The sequence below is a fragment of the Aethina tumida genome, chromosome 5 (genome assembly GCF_024364675.1).
Source record: "Aethina tumida isolate Nest 87 chromosome 5, icAetTumi1.1, whole genome shotgun sequence".
In the NCBI taxonomy this organism is placed as follows: Eukaryota; Metazoa; Arthropoda; class Insecta; order Coleoptera; family Nitidulidae; genus Aethina; species Aethina tumida.
Window position 1 is genome coordinate 14,790,497 of NC_065439.1, and position 20,722 is coordinate 14,811,218.

Sequence of the window (20,722 nt, forward strand, 5' to 3'; positions counted from 1 at the left end):
AAATGATTAATTATAAAATATTTTAATAACATAGTTGACAATTACTTTTATGTGCGTTTATCTTTCAAATGTGTGACAAATTATCCCGTGAAAAAACGCGAAATTTGATTAATTATCATCTCGCAAGATAATTCTTAAGTTTTTTTTGGAACCTTGTAACATGATACTGCCTAACGATGGCAAATGGGTGGTCTAAAATCTTAGAAATTGCACAAATCTGACAAAAAATGCATACTTTTAATTAGTCACAAGGATTTTTCTACCACACCAGTTGGCAATATTAGCTAATTAGGATAATTATTACAAGAATCGAGTGCCAAATGCTTTTCTTTTTGTATATTTCTTATTCAAAATTGCGTGATTCAAACAAATGCTCATTTTGTTTCTTTCCCTTTTATTTTATATAAAAAAGGTTTTAAAATTAATTTTTATTACTACTTGTGACAAGAATCGAGTGCCAAATGCTTTTCTTTTTACATTATTTCTCATTCAAATTTGCATGATTCAAACAAATGCTCATTTTGTTTCTCTCTCATTAATTTTATATAAAAAAAGTTTTTAAAATAAATTTTTATTACTACTTGTTATAGGTAATTACTTTCACAAATAATTACATAATAGTTTATATTATTTTAATATTTAAAAAAAACTCAACAACCTTGGACACATTGAAAATTAAGAAAAGAATAAAGTTATTATTTTTTTTAACGTTCTACATTTTGATAAAAACATAATTTTGTACAAAAATTAAATGATACTTGCATAGGCGCAATCTCTTGGACTAACGAAAAAATAGTAATATTAAGATTGTATTCCATTTTTTGGTGCTATTAAAATTATGAATCACACCATCTATGATTTAATAGCCCTAAATTACTCAGACGCTTACAATTTTGTATGTAATTTGTCAGTCTAGCTGTGCTAAGGTAAATAAAAATTAAAACAGAGAAGTTATTCGAAAATTGAAATTTTCCCAACGTAACGTTTTAAACTTTTCCTGCTACAACAGTTAATAAAATTAGCCAATCAGGTTAATAATTATAAGAAGTGGTCATCAAATATTATTTTATAGTATTCATTAATCAAAATTGCATGATAGAAACAAGTAGTCTATTTTACTTTTCTTATTGTAAATAAAAACCTTTCAAAAAATTAGTTTTACTACATTTTCTTATAAATAATTAATTTCACACATAATTATCTATCTCTTTAGTTTAGTTACTTTTTAAAAATTACATAACTCATATTGTACATCTCAAAATTTAAAAAAAAAAATAAAAAGTTACACTTTACATTTAACATAATGGTTTTGTATTCTTTTAAACTATATAAGTGGCGCTATCTATGGGTGAATGACTCAAAGTTACTCAGAAATACACAATTTTCCAATATTTTGACATCTTAACTGTGTTAAAATAAACAAAAAATAAGAAATAATTTAAAAAAATACGTTACGTTTCAAATCCTTTTTATCCTAACAATTTTAGTAATTTTTTTAAGCAATTTATTTTATTTTTAAGGACTTTTCTAAACTATAATGAGTGGCACCATCTATCGGTGAGTAGGCCAAGGTTACTCAGAAATCCACAATGTTCAAATATTTTGACATCTTCACAGTGATAAAATAAATTAAAAATTGCAAGTAATTATAAAAAATACGTTACGTTTCAAGTTTTTTTTCGCCATAACAATTTTAACAATTTTTTTAAGCAATTAATTTTAATTTTAGGGCTTTCCTAAACTGAAATGAACGGCGCCATCTATAGGTGAGTAGATCAAAGTTACTCAGTCGTTCAAAATTTTCAATGTAATTTGATGTCCTAACAGTGTTAACGTAAATAAAAACTAAAAGAGGGAGTGTCACCTAAAATGGAAAAACTGCAAACGTTCCGTTTTAGTGCCCCTATTTGATGCGAGGCGGCCAAAAAACCAAACAAAAAAAATAGCAGACATCTAAGGTAGCGATGCATCAAATTATAGATGTCTCTGATATTGACAGCACCGAGAAATGATAAACCAAATGAATGACATTTGTCAAGTAAACTCCAGAACCAAACAACAATCCGTTCGCGAAATTCGCAGTGCCAACGGTTCGAGATCAGTGCGATGAAATGTCGTTCCGTTCGCGCGTCCTGAACCTTGTGGAGGTGGTGTTGCGAGTGCCGCCCCTCTTTGTGATCGACGAAATTTTGAAAATCGGTCTCGGCCTGTCCGAACTGTCCGAGCACGATTTGTCCACGATCAACGAACAGTACGACAAAGTCGTCGAGCACAATGTTTACAATTACACGACCAACATGCCAGACGATCCGGCACTCTACAGGTTCATATTTGTCGCGCTGGTCCGATTGCTCTTCAGTGCCATCGGTACGTATCCGTAGCCGATCCATCGGCAATGTTCTTGTGCAATTTCGCACCATTCGAAGGTGCCAAACCGCAGATTGTGAAATTCTTTTTTAACAGACCATGTCCGCGGCATCAAGGTAAAACTGTTGTACGCCTAACTTTTAGTTCGTGCTGTATCATTTAATATTGGCCAGATCATCGTGAATCGTCCACTTTTTACATTTAAAATAATGACTTCTTATGAATGACACAGTTTTTTTTCAACGCATTCGAAAGGTTTGAACGTCAGCTATTTATGTACCACGTTTTTTTACATGTGTAAAAGTTTTTATTTAATAATTAATATATTATTATGTCATGACAATGGATTATTGTAATTATGGTTTTGTTGTATACCTTGTTTATAATGTCTTACACGTGTTTGCTCTACAGTGTGTTTATGAAAGATTATTACCATATTAAAATGTTACCAACCACATGTAAACAAAGTCACGTGTTAAGCTGTCAACGTCAATTTTTGGATTTTTAACTTCCCCAATAAGACACTATTATAAATAATATTTTCAATACATTGCATAAATTTAAACAATAATGAGTGTGTCCGTTAAAGCAGAAACTAGATATCTCTAATAAGAAATATAAAATTTTTGTAATTACAAATTATAACTCTAGAAGAATGACTGAAGTACTTTTTGCACCAAACTGTTTAATCTCACGTTCAGTTCCAAAACAAATTACGTACTCACGTAATTTACAAGGCTTTATTTAACAACATACACAATGACAAACATATTTTCAACAGTGAGACTGCACTGATTTTTACAACAAATATCATGGTTTGAGAACGGTTAATAAATAAATTGTTGATAACTCCAAACTTACAAACGTAAATCATTATCGTTATGGCCGATGTCATCTATCATTGGGGTTTTAAAAAATTAATTTGATTTTTCATTCATATATGAAGAACACTATTAACAATAATTACAAATTTTAATTACATACTTCGCAAAATTATTAGTATGTTTTATAATAGTAATATATCAGTTATGCCATGCAATGTCGATACTGCTGTAAATATTTCACATGTTTAATGATCCTTTAATTATTGATTATTTTACAATTACCTCTTTCTTACAATTAGTAAACTAAATTCGTACGACTGTTCATTCGATAAGCTTATTAATAAACGCATTGTATTCAAATTAAAATTTTACGTAGCTGTGATGTAACATTGTTGCACTTTTTTGAACCTAGTTATCAAGAAGACCAATCCCAAAGTACAATAATTAATAATCAATAATTTTATGTTCTAACTAGGTTAAACTTATTATCTACTAGTATAACTTCTGATAAACTGACAAGATCTTATCTTCGGAATATATTCAAAATAAGTACATGTTGAATGTTGAAAAAAATGTATAAAAATTGTGATTGATTTTTTGTCGTGTCGTAAAAAAATACAGAAATATAATTTCTGAGCTATGCGGACGACATTATCGCCAACAAAAACAAAGTTGTGGCCGATAACAACTTGAAAATTTGGTAGTTTACTATTAACAGTGTCCATTGCATACAGTGGTGGTCATTATTATTACAGCAACTTTTTAAAATGTTAAATATTTTAGCCATAACCCGTTTATTAAATGTGAACTGTTGAAATAATGTTAATTTATTATTGTTGTTTTATACAGTATTATAAAAACTACTACACTATTATTCTAAAAAATGTTACATTCATTTTTCTGAATTAAGTTGGACATAAATGTAGCAACTTTTATTTTAAACGTGATTTTTAATGTTAAAATGTATGTTATTTCATTTAATACCAACACTTTGTATAATATACTTGTTTTATAATTTCATTTATTTTTTATAAATTAAGTTTAGACTCGTCCCCATTGTACTGCAGTGAATGTGATCCTAAACAAGTTAAAATTAGACTTTCACATTTTTAATAGAAACCATCAGCTAACCATCTTCTTACAATCCTTGAACTAATTTCAGCAAGCTCTAGTTCCTTCAGGTTGTATTTTAAGTTAACAGTTGAGAACAAGATTGAATTGTTTTTTGACATTCGAATTATTAGTTATTATTAATCGTAACTTCTTCTTTCTTCCTGTTTCTCTCAGTATTGGTAAGGCTGAATTATAATTTTACTTACAGCTTCACTTCGACCAATGATTAAATAATTATAAAAAGTAAAAGACAGCTAGTAAATAATCGTTTTAAATTCACAGAGAGCATAGAAACCAATAAAGTAAAAAGTTGTCATAATTTTTTGTAATAAAAAAATAAGAATGTAGATATTTTTTAAAAAATATATTTTAGATTATCAAATTTTAGTAGACACAAAATACAAACGTAAATACTAGCATCCAATTCAAGTAGTACAGCACATATTTTTAATAGAAACTAATCGAAAAAAGTTCTACAAAGTTAAAGAAAATATAAAGTTAACCATACATTTTTATACACCCTGTATACGTTGAGTATTTGTGAATAAAAACGAAGCCGATATTTAAATATTCAGCTTCATTTTAACTCTGTTCAGGAATTAACAACCAATTTCTACTACCTTTCCATAAAATCATCAAGAAACAAGCTAACTGACATCGCACTGTAGGAATGCTTCAGGCTGACTCAAGACACAAGTTGATGTGGCTGCTGCATTTAATGTTGATCAATCCGTAGGTGCAGACTTTGACAAAGGTTTCTAGAGACTGGACATGTGCAAGATCGGCCTAGAGAAAGTTGACCAAGAGTTACATCTGACCGGGAAGACGGATTATTAATCAGAGAAGCACGAGCGGACCCAATAAGAAACTGCCCACTTGTCCGACAAGACCTGATTTTAGCTACTACATGCCATATAAGCCCAAAAGGACAGTTTTATATCGGTTAAATGACGCGGGACTCCGTTGCAGGAGACCCATAAGGCGACTACTTCTCCAGTCTCCCATCGTGCAGCGATATTAGCTTGGTATCAGGAAAGAGAATTGTGTCATGGAGAGTGGAATAATGGATATTTACAGATGAAAGCAGATTTGAGATAGCTCCAAGTCGTTATGTGCAGGAAGTTCACTCATACTAAAGTGGATCCATAATGATCGGGATAGTATTATTCTAAGAGGTAGAACGGAGCTCTACATCTGCGACCGTAGTATGACCGGTGAAATTATGCAACACACATTACCGATTGACTTTTGAACCAAATTTTCAATTTTTAGACGACAACGTTAGTCCGCACAGAGCTGGGTTTGTCTTTAACGTCTTAGAAAATGCCCAAATTAAACGTCTGCTCTTACCAACCTTGTTACCTGATCTGAATTGCATAAAACATTGAGATATGCTTGGAAGATCATTAATTGCAGCTCACCAATCCCTTAATCATATTTCCAGAGAATTAAGACAACTTCTTCCAGAATTATGAAATACTTTGGAGTAAAATCATCTGGATGATTTGATAAGAAAGGGTACAAGCTATAATAAGAGGCAGATGCAGAATTACTCGAAATGGTGTATTTTACATTTTATAAGTGGGAACAAAATTTCTTATTTATTCTGTAAAATATATATTAAGTTGCCTTTGGTTTAATTTCTTATTGATATTTAATTATTTTATTACAATTCTACTTTTACAATTTTAATTTTTAATAAATAATCTTTTAATTCTCAAATAAGGCAATATACTTAACTTTTTGTTATCAGTTTATTTTAATATGTTGCCGTAATTATGACCACTACCGCATAGTTTTCCTCGCTTAACCACTACTTGGTTCTGAATTTCATAAATATTATTATTAATATGATTATTAAATAATCACAGCAATTAAATTTGACCAATTTTAATTCTTGTAAGTTTAATATCCCTAAAATTGAATTGTTTAGAATTTTGGTAATAATTTTGTTTAATTTTTTAGGATGTGCAGCAGGAATATGTCTGTTTATGCTGAGCACCAAGCACCTGATGGTCGTGTACATGTACCTGATGTCAATAATCGTCGCCTACATGTCGTACTACGTAAACCAATCGACGATAGAGTGGGCGATACGATCGACCGCATCGCCGGGCGACTACGCCGTTTACGTGACCGAACATTTGCCGACCCTCGTCCGGACGCACTTGCTCCAAGGCCTGCTCGCCTTCATCTTCGTCAACGTTCATCTCGGACCGCGCTTCCGTCTCACAGAGAGGATACTGCCCTTCACGTTCATGCTGCCGGGCGGCGTCGCCATGATGCCGCTTCCCAACCAGATACTGCAAATAGCACCGCTGCTTTCGGCCCTACTGCCTTGGTACCTCATCAACGTCGTGCTGTTCACGTCGATTCTGAGCGTAATACACTCGATCTATTCGGGCTATCTTCAGGCGAGAAACTTCGTCTCCAACTTCGGCATATCGGCGATGGTGGAGAGCGAATGGTTGCGCCTGAACGTACCGGAGGTCCTGAGGACGTTCTGGATGTTGCGCGTGCTCGAGCACGCCGGGATATTCTTCATATCCGGCTACTGGGACCAGGATGACGGCAACTCGCCCTACTTCCGGCTGATGAAGTATCTAATGGTGACCGGGTGCGACACACTCACCGCCGTCCTGGGCATCACGAGCATCGTGTCCTACATTTGCAACTACATCGGGAAATTTTTCCAGTGGATACTCCTGACCGACGACGAGAACGACAAGAACTTCGGCACGGTCTCGGCGATCGTCTTCTACATACTGGCGTTACAGACTGGCCTGACCAGTCTGGAGCCCGAACTGAGGTTCGTCAGACTGTGCCGGAATTTCTGTCTGCTGTTCACAGCCCTGCTGCACTTCACTCACAACGTGGTCAATCCGTTGCTGATGAGTCTGAGCGCCTCCCACAATCCGTCGCTGCGACGACACTTGCACGCGTTGGCTGTGTGCGCCGCTCTGGTCGTCCTGCCGATCGTCTTGATGCGCTACCTGTGGTCCACGCAGGAAACGTCGACGTGGCTGTTGGCCGTCACCGCCTTCAGCACGGAAGTCATAGTCAAGGTGTTCGTCTCCCTGTCCATCTACACGCTGTTCCTGTTGGACGCGATAAGAGAGACGTTCTGGGAGAAGCTGGACGACTACATCTACTACATCAGAGCGTTCGGCAACACGGTCGAGTTCTGCTTTGGCATCTTCCTATTCTTCAACGGCGCCTGGATATTGCTGTTCGAGAGCGGTAGCGCGATCCGTGCGGTCATGATGTGCATACACGCCTACTTTAACATTTGGTGCGACGCCAAGGCCGGATGGTCCGTTTTCATGAAACGGAGGACGGCCGTCAACAAGATCGAGAGCCTGCCCGAAGCTGACAAGGAGCAGCTGAGGCAGCTCGAAGATGTGTGCGCCATCTGTTACCAAGAGATGCAGTCGGCGAAGATCACGAAGTGCAAGCACTTTTTCCATGGCGTGTGCCTGAGGAAATGGCTGTACGTGCAGGACAGGTGTCCGCTGTGCCACGAAATTCTGCACAGCGTGGATGACAAAGACAATAGGACAAGTGCAGAATTACCGCCTGCAGAAAATAACGACGAAAGGTGACTTATCTATTTAATTTATGCTAAATATTTATTGTGATCTAGGATAATTATTCTCTGGAGAGAACATAAAAAAGTTATTAAAAACGGAAAGATTCTAATGCACATGTATACTGTAAATTTTATTGACTTTGAAAGCCATTTTCGAATGGTTGGAATATTATTTTTTATTGGTAGGAATGAATTTTCTGATGTAATTATTGATTGTAAGGATAAACTTTATTTTTATATTTATATTGTACATATTTGTTTTTTTGTGATTTTTGTTTTGGTTTGTATATTTTCAAAGTCAATATGGTATAGTCAACAGTCTCTTTGTTATGTAATTTATTTAGATTAATATTCTAAGTTTATGATGACAATGTTTAATAAAAAACAATACACATTATGTAGTTTTAATGGAGAGAACTTGTAAATTATTTATGGTGTAAATATGGAACAATAATCATTAACATTAGATGTAAAATATTTACAATTCATCAAGAACCTACCAATGAATATTAAAAAAAGTACTGTTTTGTCACTTTTTTTTAATAGTCATCAAAAATGTACTATTTGTTGTGAACACGAACAAAACTAGGTATGTTAATTTTTGTTTATACATTGTATTTATAATTTAACATGCCAAAAGCACTATTTTTTGTTGTTGGCAGTTGTTTAGTTGGATAAGAAAGTTGTAACTATATATATTTTATATTAGATTGTATATTTGAATAAAATTGCAAATTGACATTTTATGTGAAATAATTCATGAACAATAGACGCTGTTTTAAAAAAATAAAACAACTTGTGAATTGAAAATAATTTTATTTTTATTGTATGTACACATTTTTGTATTGTCAGACAATCATAATTATTGAATCTACTGTATTGATTATGATACTAAAAGGCACTTCATTCCCATTAAATCTAATAAGGTGTTTCTAATTGCATATTCTGCAGTTAATAAGAGTCCTGACCACCGTCATTCGAACCATTTCGGCTCAATTCGTTTAAACTTCGTATAATTTATGGCAGTACTGTCCATCAACTGATCATCTAGGATGTTAACGCCTAATCTTTTCTGCATGCCGAACACCACAATATTGGCATGGTCAAAATGGACAAGATTGGATGCCACAACTGATTGATAATGTTCGTTATATTGACAAACCGGGACCCCACAATTGGTGGCCACGTACCAACGAATTGTCGGAGCTGCCTAATTTTAATTTCATTATCATGGTGTCTGGAATTTCCTGACGCCTGATAAACATTCAAAACTGTAAGGGTGTTTAAGTAGTTGACTGCAAGACATTCTCACTGAAACAATCCTGGATATTGTTTCAACACGCAAATTCACCTGGAAATTTTCCTGCGTGCCCAACATCACAATATTGGCGTTGGTCAAAATGGACAAGATCGATTGCCACAACTGATTGATAATGTGAATCATACCTGACACACCGAAACCCCATAATTGGTGGCCATGTACCGACAAACTGTCGAAGCTGTCTAATTTTAATTTGATTATGATGGTGTCTGGAATTTTCTGACTCGTGATAAGCATTCAAAACTGTAAGGGTGTTTAAGTAGTTGACTGCAAGACATTCTCACTGAAACAATCCTGGATATTGTTTCATCACGCAAATTCACCTGGAAATTTTCCTGCGTGCCCAACACCACAATATTGGCGTTGGTCAAAATGGACAAGATCTATTGTCATAACTGATTGATATTGTGGATCATACCTGACAAACCGAAACCCCATAATTTGGTCAAAATGGACAAGATCGATTGCCACAACTGATTCATAATGTGGGTCATATCTGACAAACCGGAACGCCACGATTGGTGGCCATGTACCGACGAATTGTCGGAGCTGCCAAATTTTAATCTGATTATCATGGTGCTTAAAATTTCCTGACTCCTGATAAGCATTCAAAACTGTAAGGGTGTTTAAGTAGTTGACTACAAGACATTCCAACTGAGACAATCCTGGATATTATTGACAGGTTTTGTTTCGTCACGCAAATTTACTTGGAAATTTTCCTGCGTGCCCAACACCACAATATTGGCGTTGGTCAAAATGGACAAGATTGGTTGCCACAACTGATTGATAATGTGGGTAATACCTGACAAACCGAGACCCTACAATTGGTGGCCATGTACCAACGAATTGTCGGAGCTGCCTAATTTTAATTTGATTATCATAGTGTCTGAAATTTCTTGACTCCTGATAAGCCTTCTGTAAGGATGTTTAAATTTGTAGCTGTTGTTTCCAACTCTTGCAAATTGAACTTTTCCCATTATATTTGCATAAAGTAATCGCTAATTACGAGTGATTAATTTGAGGAAGTACTAGTTACATTCATTAACAAGCATTTCAACCTCTTGCTTCCCTGCATCAGCGTTTTTAATGATGAACCTGTTACTTCAGAACAGTACTTGGCAAGACATTTTAATTGAAACAATTCTGGATATTATTTTAACACTAGATTTTACCTAGTAGTAAACTCATCTACGAAGTTAAGGACTCCAAAGTAAGAACGACTGATTTTAGTTAGTGGATGTTGAAAACGTAAGTTTCCTCCTCCACTTTCTCGTAAGTACCGATCAAATGGAATATCTCCAAACCATTGATAATATTGTAGCTCTTCAAACAAATATCTAAAAATTAGTAAGACAATTGGACCCAATAAAAGGAAATTTTGGACGTTTTACGTCTTTATTTTAATTTGGTGAGAAAAGCTTGAAGCTCACTGAAATTGTGTTGTTGTTTTGAACACAATTGGTATCTCTATGTATCTCAAAGATGGCCCGAATCGGATGCAAGACAGATGTGAGGACAGTTTTTCTGTAGTTTCGTATCACACACAGCCAGTCTCCACAGCTTGCACACTCTGGCCATACGAAAATTGTTTTTGTTGGCAGTTGTTTGATAAAAAAGTTGTTGCTACAGATATTTTATTTTAGATTGTATATTTTATTAAAGTTACAAATCGACAATTTATTAAGAATAAAACATTAACTATAGATTTTGTTTTTTTTTTTAAATCAAACAACTTGTGAATTGCAAATGATTTTATTTCTAATATTATTGTATGTACAAATTTTAGTAAAATCACACATAATCATATTTGATTATAATACTAGAAGGCACTTCTTTCCCAATAAATCTGATATGGATTAAAGATATGTTAATTAAAAATAAGATCTTTATAATTGGACAGTAAGTAATAATTGGACACTCTACAATTAGTAAGAGTTCTCACCACCGTCATTCGATCCGCTCTTTCGAAATTTGCTTTGACAATTTCGTAGTACCTACCATCACTGAAAACAAAAATAAACTGTTACAAACTCTTATTATTACTAAAAAACAAATACAGACCTTAAACATAAGCATTTTAATTTAAGACACTTGACACGCATCGTGTCGATTGCCTTTTGACTCTTGTCCGAAAATCTTAGGTTCTCCGGATCCCATCTGAGCTCAATCCGTTCCAAAATCGGGCAATTTCTGGCAATGCTGTCCATCAACTGGTCGACCAGGATGTTAACACCTAATCTTTCCTGCGTACCCAACACTAGTATCTTGGCGTTGGTTAAAATGGGCAAGATGGATTGCCACAATTGATCAGTAATGTGGGTCATACCAGACAATCCGAGACCCCACAATTGGTGGCCGTGCTTGCACAAGAATTTGTAAATGGCGTCTTCCGACAGATTGTCGGAGCTGTCCAGGTCTAAAGCCACCTAAAATCGCATTTGTACAATTGTAATTTGATTATCGTGGGTGTCGTACCAAGTGTCTGGAGTTTCCTGACTCCTGATAAGCCTTCAAAACTGAGTCGTTGAAGCCGTTCAGTTGCCCGGCACTTAAGAATCGCAACCCAGGTAATCTCGTTAGCATGTCCGTAAGGGCGTCACTGTTTAAATCTGTTGCTGTTATGTCCAGCTCTTGCAAATTGGACTTTTCCCACTCCACTTGCATGAAGTAATCGCTATTCAAATCTGAAATTATTAAAATTGTAATTGACTACTTTGTGAATGTTTGTTGAGCATACTGGTTCCATTCATTAACAGACACTTTAGCCTTCTGCTTCTTTGAATCAGGGTTTTTAGTGTTGAGCCTGTTACTTTAGAACAGTAGTTGACAGCAAGACATTCCAACTGAAACAATCCTGGATATTATTGACAGGTTTTGTTTCATCACGTAAATTTACCTGGATGCAATTGGAGCTGAAAGCATCGATGTGACTGTCATCCACGAAATTAATGCCATACAAATTAATGACTCTTAAGTTGGGAGTGGCTGATTTGAGTTTGTGGACGTTGATAACTTCGTAAATTTCCTCCTCTTCCTCCTCTACTTTCTCATAAGTACCGATCAAGTGCAATATCTCCAAACCGTTGATGAAGTTATATATTTTCCTCATGAAGCCTTCCATAAATATGACTTCAGACAAACAAATACACAAGTACCTAAAAATTAAGAATCCAACACAATTGGCACCAATAAAACAAAAAATATGACTTGTAGTTACTTTAATTTAGTGGGAAAAGCTTGAAGCTCACTGAAATCGTGCAGCTGCATCGCAGTGGAGAAATCCAACAGCATGTGCGTCAAATTGGGACACTTGTTGGCCAGCTCGTGCAAAACCGTGTGTGTTATCAATTCAATTGGCAATTCAATGTATCTCAGAGACGGTCCAAATCGGATGCTGATCAGTGCGAGAAGAGATTCCAATGAACCGACATGTAAACCGGATATTTCCGGACGTAGGGACACGTTTTTCCATAATTTAGTGTCGTAGGCAACCAGTCTCCATCGCTTACAGACTCTGGCCATGCGGGAGATTTCTTTGTGACTTAGGTAGCTGAAGATGTGGAGGAGGACTTTGTCTGGCAATTTTTCTATTGTCTAAAACAATGAAAACATTTTTATCACAACATTGTGAGATGTTTATCTCTAAAATTGTTTATTTTTTGAAGGCAGTACAGCTTGGAAATACGATTGGAAGTGTGAGTAAATAAATAAGGTATCTTAAATCTTATCCATACACGTATAATTCTAATTTCGATAATATTTAAACTCACTACGTCAGTTTATGTATGACATTGTTTTATATGCAATATTTACAATGGGATTAAAATCTATGAAGTAGATTTTTGTTGCAATATTTATTTTTAATGACATCTTCAATTTTCAACAGAATATAAAATTGATAATATTGATATAGATTTTAAAATAAATATAAACCTAAGAACATTGTTTCTTCCCGCACCTAAATATTTAAACAATTTATCTCATAACGTAAAAAATTTTTAATGACAATTTTCGTACCGTTCCAGCAAATGGACTCCTGGCAGCAGTGCCGTCCGTCAAATAAACCTGCGAGGCTTCGAGTGCCAGCTGGCCCCAAACATCCGGACAACCATCCATCTTACCAACAAATACGTTTTCCAACTAATCACTCGGCAGAATTTTTGTTAACGCGTTTGTTTAATATTCGATCAAATAAAAAAAATAGACACTTCAAAGCCGACACATTGTTTTTACGTAACGCCGTATTCCTGGCGTTCTAAACGGTTTATACGAGGTTCGGAACATTCTAAAAATACCTGGAATTATATTCGTAGCCCTGTTTATTCGGTGTTTTCAAAACAAAATGCGTGGCGGCAATTTAAATTCGAAAAGTTTTCAATATTGAAAGCTTCTGTTGATGGGGATCAAAGTCGAGACTTGTAAAGCTTAATTTAAACAGTTTATGTAACAAATTGAAATCGTCGATATGTGTTATGTTTTAAATAGAAAAAGTAAATAGAACTATCTTGTTTAGTTAATGGGAAATAGTTTTAGTTTATAAATCAGTATTGTATATTGTAAATTTTACTTTAATATGAGGTATCAGAAAAAGTTTATGTTTTCAATGATTATCTTTAAAGTCAACAATTTTTTCCCAACATTCTAAAAATAGATACATACCACGAAAAAAAGATTATAGGTTATTCGAACTGCTCACCTCTTTATTCTATCAATATTATTATGTTTTACGATGGAACTTTGGAAGAAATGAATCAAGCAGTGGGACAGCTTCAAGATGACTTAAGTCAGTTTGAGGTAAGTGAGAGATATAGTGTTTCACAAAGTGTCATTAGTTGGTTGTGGAAGACAACTGTTAGAAGACAACCTCTATGACAACACCTGAGACGGTAACGGAGTTAAAGAGGTTATAATGTAGTTATTAGTGGGAATGCTGGAAGAAACAGATTATATAAACTCAATATATATTTCAGAAGATCAACAAGATGCACGCCACTTACTAAAGGCAAGTGCAGAATAAGATTGGAATGATATGAAAATTTTCAAAAAAAATTTGATTTAGTTTTTATTCAGATTCTCGTCGAACAAAAAATTGGGATGGTTTTGGGAATTTACAACGTCTTAGGCACCTCCAGGAAGTTTTTACATATAAAGGTGGCACAATAATGGTTTGGGATGTTAGCCTTATTGACTGTAGTACTTATTTTATTTTTCCAAATGGGCTTTTAAGGGCCCACCAATATTTAAACAACATCCTGTATTCAGTTGTCATTCCATTTTGCTAGTATTATTGATGAAGACTTCCGCCTTACGCACATCAATGCTCACCCACTTATCGTGTTGAGACAAATTGGCCAACGAAGGAATTAAAATTGTACCATGGCCCCACCAGACTTAAAGCCGATAAAGCATGTGTGGGACATGCCTCAAAGAAGAAATTCTCCACAAACGAGCTATATTCACAAAACTTTTAGATTTAAAGAGTTCTTGTGTACAGAAATTACTGAAATACATCAAAATGATATTGACCACCTTATATGTCCAACAGATGTTGAGTAGTTATAAAGAGTCATGAAGGACTGAATTTATGTGGAATACATTTATTCAACTTCTTTTATGAAACTTATTGAATGCTGTTTAATGATTCCTTAATTTAGTTGTTCCAGGTCTCAGAACGACCTTGACGTTTTGTATTTTCAATGCATTGATTGTCACTTTTAATCTGAGGAAACTAAAATAGACCCTTCATCTCAGCACCTTCTCAAAACATAATGTAACGTGACTCTTTTGTTATAGTTTTGGGACTATTATTTAGATAGAATACAAACAAAATAGTTAAAAATTTTATTTACTTTTTGCATTTGTTTTTTATGATTTTTATTATAATTTTAACATTTATATTTAGTTTTTAGATTAGTTATTCTGGTACTTTTATACACATTATATATATTTTTTTGTTATTTTAAACTTTGTAATATTTCATTTTCTAATTTTCTTATATGCAATTTCAACCATTTTCAGTTTTTTTTTCTTCTACATCATATATGCATTTTATTTTATTGGAGAATTTCTTTGATTATTTAATTTATTCAAAAATTGTACATATTCTTATTTTTAATATACTTCATTAAAAAAATTTTAGTTTAATAGTTTTAACTGTTTTTTGTAATTTTTTTAACAATTTCCAACATTTATATTTAGAAAATATTTTTTTATTAATGTATTTTCCAATATAAGAAATTAAATATGTATTTTATTTTATTAGAGAGATTCTTTGATTATATAATTTATTCAAAAATTGTACATATTCTTATTTTTAATATACTCTATTAAAAAATTAATTTATTAGTTTTAACAGTTTTTTGTGATTTTTTAATAATTTCTAACATTTAAATTTAGAAAAATTTTTATTAATTTAATATATATTTTTTGTTCATAAATGTTGTATGTATTGTAATATACGATTTTCTGGTTTTCTTCAACATTTATATTTCATTTTTTGGTTTTCTTATAATTTAAGTTCATTTTTGAGTGTTATTTACTTTTTTTATATACATATATATTTTATAACTTTATATTTTAGCTTTGAAAATTATTTTCTTATTTTTACATTTTCTTTTTTAATGAACTTTACAATTAGAATAAAAAAATTAAGTATATTTTTTACATTCTTTATTTTTCTATTAGAGAATTCTCTGTATACTTTTTGTTATTTTAAAAAGTCCAATAAATTTTATAATAATTATTTTTTTAGTTCTCTCATAAATTGAAAACAACTTAGGGGTTGTTTTATACACAGATTTTTGTTTTTTAATGAACTTTTTACAATTGTAAAAAAATTAAAAGTATATTTGGTAATTATTATTTTTTATTTAAAGTAATTTTTTGTCACTTTAAAAATTATGTATAATAAATTTTGTAATATTTAATTTTCCACTTTTTTATTGTTTATAAATTTATTTTATTTTTTTAAAATTTACTATGTTTTATTTTAATTTAGAAAACTATTTTCTCACAATATTTTTATATTTTGTACTTAAATAAACTGTTTAGAATTCTTATTTCACATTTAATTTTTTGAATTCACAGACCAAATTTGCACAAATTTTGAAAAAAATGTAGAAAACATAAAGAGCACAGTTAGAGGCAGTTTAATAAAAAATATTATAGTAATATTTCTGATAATAATAAAATTATTAATCATGCAATAAATTTTAAAATGTTGGAAAATGGGACGTTCGAAACCATCCTCATAAAATTTAATTAATATTGTTTCACAGAATGAGAATTTCAAATTGCATTTTGTAACTTTTTCTAAGATTTCAGGGTTTTATGTATCCATAATTGTTATCGAAACAGATATTGTAAAGTGTTGCACTGATATTGTCACAATAATAATAAATATTCATGCAATAATCGCCACTCTTTGTTTTCGTGACATACACAATTAATTCTTACAAAATATGCAACCATTCATTATACAAACAGTTACGAATTGCTTACAATGATTCCGTTTCATTTTCTAATTTTCCATAATAAATTTAATTTCAAACACTTACTCGTATTATTATTTATGCGAGTCTTACGATTTTGGCTCCGTTTCAAATTAAACCGAACGCGTTATTAAATTAAATATAATTTAATCAAATTAATTTATGAGTGGTACATAACAATACTGCAAGTGTTTTTGTTGGCAGATTTGTTGGGATGAATTGAAGCACACAAAAATTCGGTACGTAAAACGTCACGCATTTTTTCTTTTGTCCCAGACAAAACAGACAGTCACTCTCAAGGCGAACATGACGTGATTTATATATTTTTTATTTAAAATTTGCGGGGTGGCGAATAGTTTGATCCGGAAACGATGAGATCGGTGCCAAAAATTCGGTCGCAGCTAACGGGATATTTGTCACTAATGCATTTGAACAGGTTTAATAAATTTTAGAAAAATTGACAAGTCTGGCCGATCGCCAGTTGTTTTAATTGAAATTTGAAAAAATATTTTATTCTATCTCAATACCAGAATTGACAAATGGTTCGGCAACTGTGTATTTTAAATGTATTTTCATCTGATGTGTTTTAATTATGTTAGTTGTGAATTCATTATTGCGATGCAAATAATTATCAGAAAATACTTAGAAATGCAATAACTAAACAATAATAGTATTATTTAAATTAAATATTATTGTCTAAATTTTATTGTTATTGACTCAATATTATTCTGAAAACACATTGAAACACTCATTGGAATGTCATGAAATAACATGATGAATATACCTTTAGAGTAAACAATCAGACAATGTGCTTAATTTTTTAAGATAAGCTATAGTAATAATTTTCATTATAATACAGATTTGCCATAAACTTAAAATAGATTAAACAAATCCCATTTTGAAGTGGAAATACTTGAAACCATCTCATATAATTATAATTTTTATAGATAAAATTAGATTATTTATTTCCATGAAAAGCTGAGTCTTTCAATAGAGGTCACAGGAAAATGTTTTGAATAATACACAGGGTGAATCACCTAACTGAAATTTTGGCTTAACCATTGTGAAATTAGGTTTTCCAAATGGAATCCTATAAATAGTATTGTATTTTTTAATTCTACATGATATTCTGGACCTTATCTTTATTTGCTCTTGAGACATTTAATTCTTTCTTAAAAAAAATATACACCCATGTGTATATTGTGACAATTGTAATGTTAAAAAAGTCATTCTTGATATAAAGATTAACAAAAGTGTATCCTATCAGGAATCATGAGTGGTATTATAAAATATTATAAAGGGATTTCCCTTTTCATTTTCCCTACTTTAAATGGCACTTACTTTATTATTTCAAATGAAACCATAAAATGTTCACACCATTCAACGCATTATTTTATTTTCTACTGATACATTGTTGCATAGTCTTTATTTAAAATGTATATTTACAGAGATTTAAAAGATGTTTAAAATTTCTGCTTACGTTTTTCCTATTTAAATTCCAATATATTTTTTTATTTCAAACGGAACCACCATAAAATTTTCACATCATTCGACGCAAAATAATATTTTCTACTGATATGTTGTCGCATACCCTTTAATAAAAGATATATTCCCAGGGATATAAAAGAATATTGGTATTTTTGATTACTTTTTTGTATTTAAATGCCAATAACTTTCTTATTTCAAATGAACCACCATAATAATTTCACAATGTTTGAAGCAGAATTGTATTCTCTATAATATGTTTTTACATACCCTTTAGTTAAACCGTATATTTACAGAGATATAAAAGGTATTTGTTATTTCTGCTTACTTTTTTCTATTTAAATGTCAATAACTTTCTTATTTCAAATGGATCCACCATAAAATTTTCACACTATTCGACGCAGAATTTTACTCCCTACTAATATGTTGTTGCATATATTTTAGTTAAAACGTATATTTACAGAGATATATAAGGTGTTTGGTATTTCTACTTACATTTTTCTATTTAAATGCCAATAACTTTTTTATTTCAAATATAACCACCATAATATTTCCACACCATTCGACGGGCAATTTTATTCTCTACTAATATGTTGTTACATACCATTTAGTTAAAACGTATATTTACAGAAATATAAAAGGTTTTTGATATTTCTGCTTACTTTTTTCTATTTAAATGCCAATAACTTTCTTATTTCGAATGGAACCACCATAATATTTTCACACTATTAGACGCAAAATTATATTCTCTACTAATATGTTGTTACATACCATTTAGTTAAAAAGTATATTTACAGAGATATAAAAGGTGTTTGGTATTGCTGTTAAATGCTAATAACTTTCTTATTTCAAATGGAACCACCATAATATTTTCACACCAATCGACGCGCTATTTTATTCTCTACTAATATATTGTTACATACCATTTAGTTAAAACGTATATTTACAGAGATATAAAAGGTGTTTGGTATTTCTGCTTACTTATTTCTATTTAAATGCTAATAACTTTCTTATTTCAAATGCAACTACCATAATATTTTCACACCATTAGACGCAGAATTTTATTCTCTACAATATATTGTTGCATACCATTTAGTAAAAACGTATATATACAGAGATATAAAAGGTGTTTGGTATTTCTACTTCCTTTTTTTCTTTTTAAATGTCAATAACTTTCTTATTTCAAACAGAACCATAATAAAATTTGACGCTTAATGTTATTCTTTACTGATATGTTATTGCATACCCATTAATTAAAACGTATATTTGTAGAGATGTAAAAGATTAATGGTACTTCTGCTTACTTATTTCCTATTTAAATACGAATTTAAATGGGTTCACAATAAAATTTTCACATTATTCGACGCAAAATGTTATTGTTTAATTATATGTTGTTACATTTCCTTTAAGTGAAATGTATATTTCTATTTAAATGCTAAAAATTTTAATATTAATAAATAGAACCACCGTTAAATGTTCACACCATTCTATGCAAAATTTTATTCTCTACTGATAATTCTGAGACGAATTGTATATATACCACTTTTCAACATCTCAATTGTAGCTAATGCAGACATTTTGGTTAATCACACCATGCTAGAAAAATGAAAATTTACTAAAGTCATTCATAAAAACGAGTAATATTGAAAACTGAAAATATATCAGAAAAATAGACCACTTAAAAAAAATTTCAGATTGATGTCATCTACCAAATTAACTAGGAAAACTATGTATTCCATTCACTTTCACACAACCTCACCGTAGCCTTTCTCGTTCTTCTGCCGCTGGCGTTCAAATCATCCCTGACGATCGCAGCCGCCCCTATATCCAGTGTACCCCACGCATCCATTTTCCAACACTATTTTAAAAAAAATCACCAATAACACATAATATGGTCACCCGCACAAGAAGCACCGCGAAATGTGAACGGTCAACGAGAAGAAAATATGCGGCGTTTTCGCGGATGAACACGAAGAACGAAAATAGGTCGGTGCCCAGAAACGAGACGACCGACTCGCAACAAGCACCAAACGTTACTTAAAACTATTTATTGGCAAGTATGCGAGACGGGTGACTTTAAAAATTCTTAATTAACTCGCTCCGACTTCTGTTAACGTGCTCCTAATTTCGTATGTGCTAATTGACGAGATTTTCGGCAAAACGACCGGTTTTGTTAGAGAAAACTCGTTGTACGTACATTTTTTATTTTATTTTATTTTATTTCGAAAGATATAATTGGAGCGTTCTGGCAAATGCACGGGCACATCGGAATTTCGACACAATTAGATCGGCATTGTTTTATTTTAATAGCGCATAGATTTTTTTTCAACGGCACGACGTTTTAATGGAAAAAAAGTGGTATTTATTTTAAATGCGGGATTGGTCACGGCGAAGGTATGCACAATTGAACGTGCACAGGACAATGATTAGCGCTAAAGTCTAGCCAAATTCTCGCTTCGTACAACATTTATGAACTTTGGCGTGCGGTGCGACGTTTCAAGACAAATCGCATAAATCTTCATTAATACCATAG

At 32.3% G+C, this 20,722-nt stretch overlaps 2 protein-coding genes and 1 long non-coding RNA gene across 5 annotated transcripts; 2 read left to right on the top strand and 1 right to left on the bottom strand.

Moving 5' to 3' along the window:
* Positions 1 to 2,023: 2,023 nt before the first annotated feature.
* Positions 2,024 to 8,706, top strand: LOC109602281 (protein TRC8 homolog). The gene is made up of 2 exons (XM_020018619.2): positions 2,024 to 2,367; positions 6,270 to 8,706. The coding sequence occupies exons 1-2, from the start codon at positions 2,112 to 2,114 to the stop codon at positions 7,904 to 7,906; spliced, it is 1,893 nt and encodes a 630-aa protein (XP_019874178.2). The 5' UTR covers positions 2,024 to 2,111; the 3' UTR covers positions 7,907 to 8,706.
* On the top strand, positions 2,374 to 5,939 carry LOC109605137 (uncharacterized). 2 transcript variants are annotated; one of them, XR_002191940.2, is made up of 3 exons: positions 2,374 to 2,483; positions 5,041 to 5,518; positions 5,577 to 5,939. It is a non-coding gene; the product is annotated as an uncharacterized LOC109605137 (long non-coding RNA). The 2 variants fall into 2 exon arrangements; XR_007548163.1 differs by having other exon boundaries at positions 5,041 to 5,939.
* Positions 8,707 to 10,947: 2,241 nt separating the features above from the next.
* Positions 10,948 to 20,214, bottom strand: LOC109605135 (F-box/LRR-repeat protein 2). 2 transcript variants are annotated; one of them, XM_049967876.1, is made up of 7 exons: positions 19,949 to 20,214; positions 12,432 to 12,808; positions 12,111 to 12,369; positions 11,952 to 12,057; positions 11,690 to 11,898; positions 11,276 to 11,640; positions 10,948 to 11,217 (listed from the first exon to the last, which is right to left on the bottom strand). In XM_049967876.1, exons 1-7 carry the CDS (start codon positions 20,036 to 20,038, stop codon positions 11,082 to 11,084), a joined length of 1,542 nt encoding a protein of 513 aa, XP_049823833.1. In that variant the 5' UTR covers positions 20,039 to 20,214; the 3' UTR covers positions 10,948 to 11,081. The 2 variants fall into 2 exon arrangements, with proteins under 2 accessions (XP_049823833.1, XP_019877267.1); XM_020021708.2 differs by lacking the exon at positions 19,949 to 20,214 and adding an exon at positions 13,232 to 13,474.
* Between the last annotated feature and the right edge of the window lie 508 nt (positions 20,215 to 20,722).